This window comes from Triturus cristatus, chromosome 7 (genome assembly GCF_964204655.1).
Source record: "Triturus cristatus chromosome 7, aTriCri1.1, whole genome shotgun sequence".
Lineage (NCBI taxonomy): Eukaryota > Metazoa > Chordata > Amphibia > Caudata > Salamandridae > Triturus > Triturus cristatus.
In genome coordinates this window covers 1,256,117,780-1,256,128,242 of record NC_140590.1, presented here as the reverse complement: position 1 = coordinate 1,256,128,242, position 10,463 = coordinate 1,256,117,780, and the positions used below count along the sequence as shown (strand labels likewise).

General features: G+C 42.8%; 1 protein-coding gene across 1 annotated transcript in view; it reads right to left on the bottom strand.

Annotated features, from left to right (window-relative positions):
* Nucleotides 1–2,698: 2,698 nt before the first annotated feature.
* ORAI3 (ORAI calcium release-activated calcium modulator 3) overlaps nucleotides 2,699–10,463 on the bottom strand; it is a 28,099-nt gene continuing 20,334 nt past the window's right edge. Inside the window, exon 2 of the mRNA XM_085618740.1 lies at nucleotides 2,699–7,189. Within this exon, the coding sequence (XP_085474866.1) occupies nucleotides 6,641–7,189 (549 nt within the window). The 3' untranslated portion in view covers nucleotides 2,699–6,640. The remainder of the gene's footprint in view (nucleotides 7,190–10,463) is intronic.

Below are 10,463 nucleotides of genomic sequence, written 5' to 3'. Positions count from 1 at the left end.
AAACGGCTGTGTTTAAACATTTGACGGTATGTACTCAAACATTGCTGACCTGATGCTATGTCGCAGAATTGTACATTGCCAATTGATGCAACTATGGTTAATAAAAGTTCTCCAAAAAAAAAAAAAAAAATGAATAGCTGCCTTGATATTAGCTCTGCATCACTCGCTCACTGGCACAAATCAAATATACTGCTAGTAGGCGATCTCTTTGACGAGGAGCGATTACTCTCCTTCGCAAAATGGATAAATACAATCTTCATCGCTTCAGTACCTCCTATACAGTACTGTCCAGCGCACTATATGCCGACTCCTGAACTCAATGGGCCTCAGACACAGGCACATCTCATGGTTTTATAGGGCCCTACTCCGCTGACATCTCCTACCTGCTCTCAAACGAGGGACAATTGGGACGATGAAGCTGGCAGAGACGAATGATAAGGAATGGTCCCTTGCGATTCCTCATTTGATATCCTGTAATGCTAGATGTAAGATAATACAATACTTCTTAATACATAGGGCCTACCTTTTCTCTGCTGCCCTCCATGAATGTTTACCATAAGCAGCGTCTTCCGGCCCTCGACTTTCAACCATAGTAGCCAATTTCATGCATATGCTTATGGGTTGCCCCCCCTTAGACTCTTATGGACATACCATACAAATGTATTCTCATCGATCGCAAGCAAACCTGTCTTGTTAGACTGGCCCTCAATTGCACTGGGAATGTTCACAAGGTCCAAAAGGGAACACATAGCATCCAAGCTGGCTAAATTGAAACTCCTCATAGTGAAGACGGCGATTACATTGCTGTGGAAATCTAAACTTCCTCGCAACACATCATCCTAGTTTTGGGCCTTATTGAAATGGGCACTGCTGCGAGCTCTGTACTACGGAGAGAAGCTAAAGGTTTTCCTAAATGTCCACTCACGACCACCTGGGAACTCTCCTTGAACACCTTAAAGAGATGGCCGTCCAAGTAGTTCTTCCCTGAGACGACATCATCCTACCACCTCGTAGGTTGTCTGCATTTCTCAGACCAGGCTTCCACACTGCTTTGCTTTTACACGGGTATGAAGACCATGCATGGTCCATTCTCTCTACCTAACAACTTCTATGGCCCTGTCAACGTTTAACCTCTTCAGTGCCCATGACGAGATAGTCTCGTCATGGAGCACGGTCGCGCTGTGCCCATGACGAGACTATCTCGTCATGAACCCCACCCACTAATGTAACGCCCGGCACAGGAGGGAGAAAGGGCGTGGCACAGAATGGGCTAATAGTTTGAATCATTCCTTGAGTTTCTGACAGACTCCCTTCTCTAATTCTTATCTCCAGTCCCCCCCCCCACCACAGTTTTTTTTTTATGCATGCAGATGGGTAGTTACCCACTTAAAAGGTTAAAGCAACATTAAGCACTCCAACACTAACCAGACAATGAAGACTACCTCGCAAGTAAAGGTTCATTTCTCAGAGCAGAACTTCAGACCATCATTGGTCTCTCTCTGAACTCAAGTCAATTCATCAATCTGTTATTGTCCGTAAGTGCCATTTTCTCTGCTTTAGGTTTGCAAAAATAACAATGTCAATGTTAAGGTGGATACATCGCAAACCCAGTAAAGCTCGCTTTAACCTCTTCTATGCCCATGACGAGATAGTCTCGTCATGGAGCGCGGTTGCGCTGTGCCCATGACGAGACTATCTCGTCATGGCCCCCGCCCGCTAATACAATGCCCGGCACAGGAGGGGGAAAGGGCGGGGCACTGAAGGGGTTAAATAATGAATAGCTGCTTTGTGACCCCATGGCTTGTGTGTCCCCTTGAGGCAATTTGGGCTTTGTACATAGATGAAATGAAATGCACCCCAAGCCTAAGCTGAAAGGAAATTCTGAAAGTTTCTAGAAATAAACCTTTTTTGGTTATGTATAATTATAACAGAAATTATTTTTTTGTGGAAGCACTAGAACTATATTCCTCTGGTTTTTATATTTTTGTACGAACTGTGGTCTATAATGTGTCTGTTTATTTTTCTCTCTGTATGTATAAATACAAACTTCCTGTCCGGACAGCCCTGAAGGAGCAGGGGACATGATCCAGGAAACAGTATTGGTTTAATCATCTCTTTTTCAACTGGCTTTCATTTTCTTCTCAGAAATATAACGTAAAAATTAAGATGCACTAACATAATTGTATAAAAGCTGTAATCTCTGCATTTTTTTTGATGTTATTGACATTAAATAGCAACATCAGTAATTAACAAGCTTATTGTTCTCCCCCAATCAAAGTGGTTGAAAGGGTAGGCCCATTCCGGTTACTGGCCAGGCAGGTTGTAATAGTGCAGAGCCATGGGAGTACCTCTCCTTAACCCCAACAACCCTTGATCCTTCTATAAATTCAACACTTTGAAGTTTTGAGGGCCAGTAGTCGAGGTCGGTATAGACTGCCCAATTAAGACCTTGGGTGAGAGCCAAAGGAAGAAGGGCCAACTTCTTATATTCAACTGATTCATAGCAATACTCTGGGTCACTTGAATTATGTTGCTGTGCAGAACTCAATTTTAGCGCTAGCTTGGCAGGATTCAATGGCACGGAAATGGAAATTATGTGGAGTAATATGTGGGAAAAAGTAATTTATATGGCAAAATAGGAAATATTATCTTCTAGGTATTAGGTCACCTTTGCACGGATACAAAACAAATACAAATATTTAAGAAAATATGGAGTTTTTTTTAATGAAAACGTATATACAATAAGAAGATAACAAGGACACGTCTTTTTACTAACACGTACAGAATTCTTGCAATAAGTTTAACAACACAACAGTGTTTAAAAATACCTTTTCTGGAGGTCATTTTTTTAGTTTCTTTAGGTATTCACATTATTTAGCTGCTGGAAGCACTACTTTGTAACCAGAAAATCTTTGCTGAACAGTATAGCGCTTGAATAGTATTCTGTGAGTGTGCCTGAAAGAGACACTTTAAAACTGCAGACAGCATAGTATAGAAGCTATATACAATATATAGGGCTGTTCTAAATTTCGACTGCCTTCAAAAACAGTTGTCAGAGGAGCACTTTGTGTATATAGGAATTGTTTATACAGTGAAACAAAACCTCTGCACGTAAATGAAGAAAATAATTTACTAAATGTAAACTTCGATATCAGCCCATTTTGGGAGCAATTACCTCAAAAGATAGCTTTTCACGTTTGATGTTTTTCTTCACATTTGTAATTCGTTTGACCTTAACTTAGAAACTCAGTTATTGTTTTCTATAGGGGATTTAAAGAACACATAACAGTTCGCCTCTCCATGCTTTAAATGTATTAATACATGCAGAGACAAATACAAAGCACAAAAGCATTTCCCTAATCGATCAAAATTACATTAGGGACATTTACACCACCTGGAGACAGGTTGAAACGCTTTCAAAATGTGAATAGAGCCATTGCCATGTGGACGTCCCATAGGTAATTTTGGAAGAGACCCAGGAGCAGCATTTAATGGCCAACATTTTTGTGACATTTGATCCACTGAAGCTAGAAAAATACATAGTTTGGCTGAAATCCGCAAGTGGTATAGCAGATAATGGCAACCACAGAAAAATCCCTAGTTATGCAGAATTTGTCTAAGCCACACAATCATATAACTATATCGACCTTGGTTATACTCCTCGCTCTTCCACGGCTTGGCACAGGCCGTTTGTTATTTTTGGAGCGGTCCGTAAATAAGTAAAGTATTCATCAATCTAAGAGCAGCACTGCTATATTGTTTATATGGGCAAGAAAGCACTATAGGTTATCTCAAGGTTGTGTTGTTAACACCCTAAGGCCACCCTACATTCTGGGCTTCCACGTTCTAGTCTGGAAGTGCCCCGTGACACGGTGGGTGGACCTGAAATTGATTCCCATAGCTGTTCAGAGTTTTTCACCACTACGACCACACATTAGGCACAAAGTTTAAGTACCCACATTCCTTTCACCCATTAAGATGACCTTTTTGAAATAGAGTGATGTAGACTGGAATCTGCTTTTCACACACGCGGCAATTCCAGACCAAGGATCTCCTGCACCATATTCTTTCGACAACATTTAGAGGTTGCAGGTCCTGATGCTTTGTTCTAGCTGGATCCAGTATCCAAGGTCCAATGAAAAGGTGCATCCCATTCACTAACCCATGATCCCATGCTCTCTTAGGAACCACCACTTTCAGAGATGTTAAGAAGATATTGCCCCACAGGTCTAGTGCATCTGCCTGTCTAGGCATGGAGGTCTCAGAAAAACCTCACACGAAGGGATGGAGCTCACCGTTTCCTCTGGGCAAGAGGACACAAGAACATTGCACCAAGACGTCCAGCGCTCCTTCCTTCAAAGGAGTGCTTTAGGGACCGGGGCGCTTGTCTGCTCTTAGTGAGCCTACCTTTTAACTCCCTACTTGAAAATTCCTGAGCGACTTCTGCCTCCTCGTCAAAGCCACTACACTAATAGGCTACATTTCAAAAAGACGGAGTAAGGTACTGTGGCACCGTATATATGTTGTGACACAAATGCAATGTTAGTCGAGACTGCTCTGAACTGAGCTACTTTCAGAAGTACTTTCAGAATATGTGGCAATGAACCCTGAGATCTACACTGTTACATGCCTCATCGAAAAAGGGATCAGGAAGAATATTGTATCAGTATAGATATGCCAATTTGACATTGTTTTAGGTGTTTCGATTGTAAAGCTTGGTTTCTCTACGAAGCAGCGCTCACCTATCCTAACTTCATACAAATGTAAGAAAAAGGACCCTGTGGTCAGACAAATTTAGATAACTGGACCAAGACGGCTGGGCTCTAGAGAGGGCAATGGGGCTGAGTGCTCATGTAAAACTTCCAAAGTCTTCTAATTCAGGGGAAAAAACTTGGAGAAGAGAAGTGGGGATAGGGGACAGGCACAGTGGAGGAGACACAACTGAGCTGAATAAGTACAGCACTCTGCATGTTCAAAGAGGTAGTCTTTGAGGTTTGGGTGAGCCAAGTACGAAAGGCACATTGAAATTACTCTGTGTTCAAGAAATGGCAGACCTTGTGCAGTGTAGACTAATGCAGGACTGAAGAACATGTCTATGGAGAGACATTATTGGATTATTTCCATTTGGATCTGCCATCAAGGTGGGGCTCTTGTTGCAGGCACCACAGAAAAGGGACTCCTGTGTGGCTGGGCGGGTGAAGTAATGGCCGCATACTGGATGACAATGTAGGATACTGTAACAGTAAGGCACACATGATGAAGAACAATATGTTGTGGGACCCGACCCCCTTCTGATGCGGGGCACTAACATTTTCAACTGGTTTGAAATACTCAAGTATTTGTGCTAAAAACTAAACAAATGATCCTAAAGTTTGTGGTAAAAAACAGAACAAAATCCAGAATTCAGTGGGCCTGAGGAGGCTATAGGGCACATAGAGGAAGGAGTACCGGGTCCAAGGAGCACAACCGTTATATGATGCATCTAAAAGTCTCAGCACAGACACGGTGCAGCCTCTGTGATCCGGTAGTTCTCAAACTCTGTCTCTCCAACAGCCTCAGGAGTCGACTTCTACTTAATGAATGTCATTGTTATGCCAAGGTGTTTGGCCATGTTGTAACACCACATTTCTGGAACATTCCATGTTATAATTAACCAAAAAAACAAAAAAAACTAAAAGCATCACTCAAGCTTGTTGATTTCCAGAAACAGAGAGATGTGAGGCCCTTCTTCTACTGTCTTTCTGGAGCATTCCATTGAATTAATAATAAACAATAAAACAAATTTGAAGGTGACCCGCTAAGTTAGTCACTTTTCGTTAATAAAAAGCTGTAACATGCGGTTTGTACCACCTTTTGTGGTGCAGCCATTTGACTGTGTCCTTTTAGAAGCTATAATCCCATTCTGCAACCCTAGTTTGGGTGATCAACAAAAGGTAACAAAGATGGCCCCCAGTCAATTGTCTCTCAGTCACAATGAAGCAGATCACGCTTGAGCACCACCTTTTGCGCTTTGCACACTACCAAGATTCCCTTCTAACATTCTAATCCTTTTCCAGAACAGTCTTTCAGATTTTGGCAAACAAATGCTAATAATGTCAAAAGATGGTTGCAAGCCCAAGACCAATGACACCTTTCATGCTTCAAGTGCTCCAAGGTTCCCTCACGTATTTTATTTAAGTAACTTGTAGACACACTGCTTCCGTATTTTTTTTTTTTAACTTTAGTTAGTTGCCAGCTGGAGAGTTCCCAACAAAAAAAAGAGCTATTGCACACCATCTCTTGGGACTCCCTAGGGACCAGGTACCTTTACGTACGTTCTGCGTCCTTTAAATGGCAATCCTTTGGATAAAGCAGCAAAACCAAAAAATAATAATAATAATTAGGACACTCAGTAACTGTTTCTTCTCCCACTAAATATGAGCTGCAGCACAATTTTTGCTCCACCACTGATACACAACAAGGCACGAACACTACTGCTTTCACAGAATGTTCCTTTCGATTACCAACTAAAAGAACTGTAGACTTTCCACCAAATCAGTAATTTGCCAACAAGAACAAGCTGCTGTAGCCTTGGTGTGCCACCTTACACACCTTCACTGAAAAATATCGAAAGTGTACATTGAGTACCACTCGTCGCGCATCACACAGTGTGCAATGTGGCATCAGCCCCGTCCAGCTGGTACTTGATTTTGTGAAGAGCTTCTATATCCTCCATGTGGCGTTCAGATTTGTGGCCCACCAGTGAGCGGTAGAAATGGATGGCGAAAACCACAAAGATGATCCCAACAGGCACCATGATGACAGTAGAGGTGATGGCAGCCTGCAGACCCTGGCCATTCCCAGCACCTCCTTGGTCAGCAGCAGTGCCATTGGTCATGGTGGCCCCCACAGGAAGAAACTTGACCCAGCAGAGGAGCACCACCTCAGCAAGGAAGAGCAGGATGCCCAAGGCAGTAGAGAAGCCCCAGGCCAACTCCACGTAGTGGTGCATGCGCTCATGAGGTGACTCGTTCACAGAGTTGAGGTTGTGGATGTTGCTGACTGCCTCGATGTTGGGTAAAATGCAGGTGCTTATCATCAGGGCGAACAGATGGACAGCCACAAGGACGGTGGTGCATACACTAAAAGCGATGAGCAGGCCAGCCGGGTAGTCGTAGGTATCTACCAACTGCACCTCCACCATGGCCACCTGTGGGGAGAGAAAGGGGGCAGAGTTAGAGAAGGCCTTTCAGGCCTGGATCACTCATCATTCCTCCTTGGGATGGTAGGCAGAGCCCCCGTACCTCAATATTCCTCACTTTACTGGCTACAAATGTGTTTCCTCGTGGAAGATGTTGACCTTGATATGACCTCAGGTCAATGTACCTCACTTCTGCCTGAAAGAACAATGTGACCTGGGAAGCCCACTGACCTTCATGTCTCTCAGTCCAACCTTGTCCCTGACTCCCAAGGAGGCTGCAGGTTAGTCTTCTCTCCTTCCTGTGCTCCAGTTTAATCCTAGTTTTGCCACTGACTTCCTGGCGTCAGACATGTCCCATCGACACACCGTGTCAAAATTTAAGCTGGACCCGACACCGACTTCCTGGTTGATTAACAACGAGGTAAAGGGACTGCCCTGAAGTCGATTTCACTTTGCTTCTCAACTGGACTGTGTGGGTGACTTAAGTTGGTTCCTTTCCCCTTCATGCCCATTGATTTACATTTTAATAATGACAACTTGTACTTTTATGTAAGGCGTCTTATTTCTACCCTTTCAGAGCCTTGTAAATAAACGGTAATAATGCCAAATGTAATAGTATTCAATTTACCAAGTTCAAAAGGGGATGGAGGGACGGAGTTGTCCTTCCCTACATTTGAACTCCTGTTTACTGGCTGATGTATACCACACTGTTCCATCGCGCCGGCTAGATATATAGCCATACGCACAAACCCTCCGTTGCTCACCTTGTTCCTTTTCTACCATTCACCTTCACTACTTGGTGCTCTAGGATCAAGCTTGGACCGAAGGGTGTATTTCTGGCTCGTGTCTGCCATGCTGTAAGTCTTCACTGATTGGGTTTAAGATGCTCCTAAGTGGAAGTCTAACCTAACCTTATTCTCGGATACAAACATTCCTTTAAGTGCCCCAAGCAAAATAGAAACTGGAACCACTGATCACAACACGAGTTGCTTGAGCAGTATTGAAGTGTGCTAGTTTCAAGTGCACAATAACCACAATATGTGAGAAGGCTCGCAGGTGTGTCTAGTGAACAGCAAGTGACAGTATGCAAGCTAATACTGTCTGCTACCATAATATATGGCGTTTTAATATAAAGAGATCTCAGACCTCCTGCATCCTGGCTAGTGTTTGCACCAAAACTGACGATAGGAGTAGACACAAGCACCTTCGCATCTGAATTTTCCACTAGGCTTTCTTGAAGAATTCCAGTGAGAAACATGTCCAGTGACAAAGATGTCCCTACATTTCTGAGCAGTACTGAGACTACAAAAATGTACTGAAAGAGAAAGGATTTTACAAAGACTGTTTGACATAGAACCCTGCACATTTTGCTTGAACAGTAGAAAACTGTGAATTTTTCAAGACTACATAGACCAGAAAGCCTGGGACGTGCCTAATAACAAGTGTGAGTATGCCCATAGAGGGTGCTACCACAACCTGTTGCTTATTATTATTATTAGGGAGGTTTATAAAGCGCTTGGTTACGCTAGGAAGCGTGTCCCCGCGCTACAGCTGAAAGACTCAGAGCAGCAGAGAGGAGTAGGCTCGACTATCTTGAAAAAAGGTGTGTTTTTAAGTTCTTCCGGAAGCTGGATTCCGAAGGGTCTAGGCGGAGATTAAGAGGCAGGGTGTTCCAGCGCTTCGCTGCCAAATGGCGAAAAGAGCGTCCACCCATGCGAGCCTTTCTGACCCTAGGGACCAAAAGTAGACCTCCGTGAGAAGAGCGCAGAGCGCGAGAAGGTACATGTACTATATGTTTTAAAAAAGAAAAGTTCTACTAATAGTAACAGAAGTTCCAAAACCGATTATTGAAGAAACAAACTGGAACTTAAAATTGCAGCCAAAGAATACCACTGAATACGTGAAAGACAAGTTACAGTCATTATAATACACACTGAACATACCGTAGTTTTGGCCATTTGTAAGCACTGTAAACAGGCATTATTAATATTACCTAAGTTAATTGGAATTTGAAGTCATGGCTGGCAGGTGACACACACACAGGTAAGCCGCGAGCTCTTTACCCACAGTTCTGGCAAAGCCCTGTTCCTTTTCCTAAAAGGGAGGCTGTGATATATAAAGACATCCTTCTGTAATGCCCACACTCACTCAGCAAAACACAATTTTCTACACACTGGTGATATTAGGGTGAGCACCTCACTTCGGGTCAAAGTACACTTTATTTGACCGAAGGCCATAAAAGCACACATAAGATAGTAAAACATAACTTAAAAATGTCATCTTATACAAAATTCATATACAGTATCCGTTTATCATGTAACAATTTTGATAAAAGAATCCAAAGGAGGTGCGCTAAATCATAGCCAAAACTTAAGGGAATAACCATTCAAATGTATATCTCCTCCTAATATGGGACTGATTTTATAAAATTTAAAACCGCAAAACGAATTTCAAGTGAACTTCGAGACTGCAAACAATTTAGACCATGCTTGTATGGTCTCACATTGGCCTTGCATGGCAAACGGCGCCAGAAAACGGTGTCTTAGCTCTTGATACAAAGGGCAAATCAGAAATAAATGGCTGGTGCTTTGGGTCGAGGTATTATCACACACACAGAAAGAATGTGACACCATGTATCCGGAAAAGGAAAAGCAAATTTAAAGTGCAGATTCTAAACATGGTCAGACAATGGCGGTGTGTAGAAGATATATTCCACCTCATGTAGGGCTCTATGCCACGGGTTGTTGAGACTTGAGCATAATTAATACTGTGCTCCAAGAACAGTTCTTCAACGTGTGATTTATGAATGGGGCCAATTGTATGAGGGGATTTATAAAGATCAAAAAGACACAGGCTGTCAAAGGTGACCTTCAAATACCGTAACCATTGTCTTTGGTCCACCTCATCTAATAACATACCATCGGAAATACAAGTTGTGATCAATCCAGCCTCTGGGGATGACCATATTTTGAACCACTATAATAAAGGGGCTAATCCAATAAGTTATTCTTAGCTCAGGTAACTAGAACTGCTGAATTGCTATGGTTGTGTATGAGTGAAATCTGAGCCTAACTAGAACATCCCAATGACCTTTGTTTTTTTCGGTGAATTTCTAAGGGTTTTTTAATTCTATTTCCTAACTATAACGACCCAGTAACCTTTGGGTTTATTTAAGTGAATTTCTAAGGTTTTTAACTAACAGTCGCGTTTGCAGAGTGGTGGAGAAAGGGAGCGGGCCTCCAACCAGCGCTCAGGCATCCTGCTTTGTAGGACTTACTGGAAA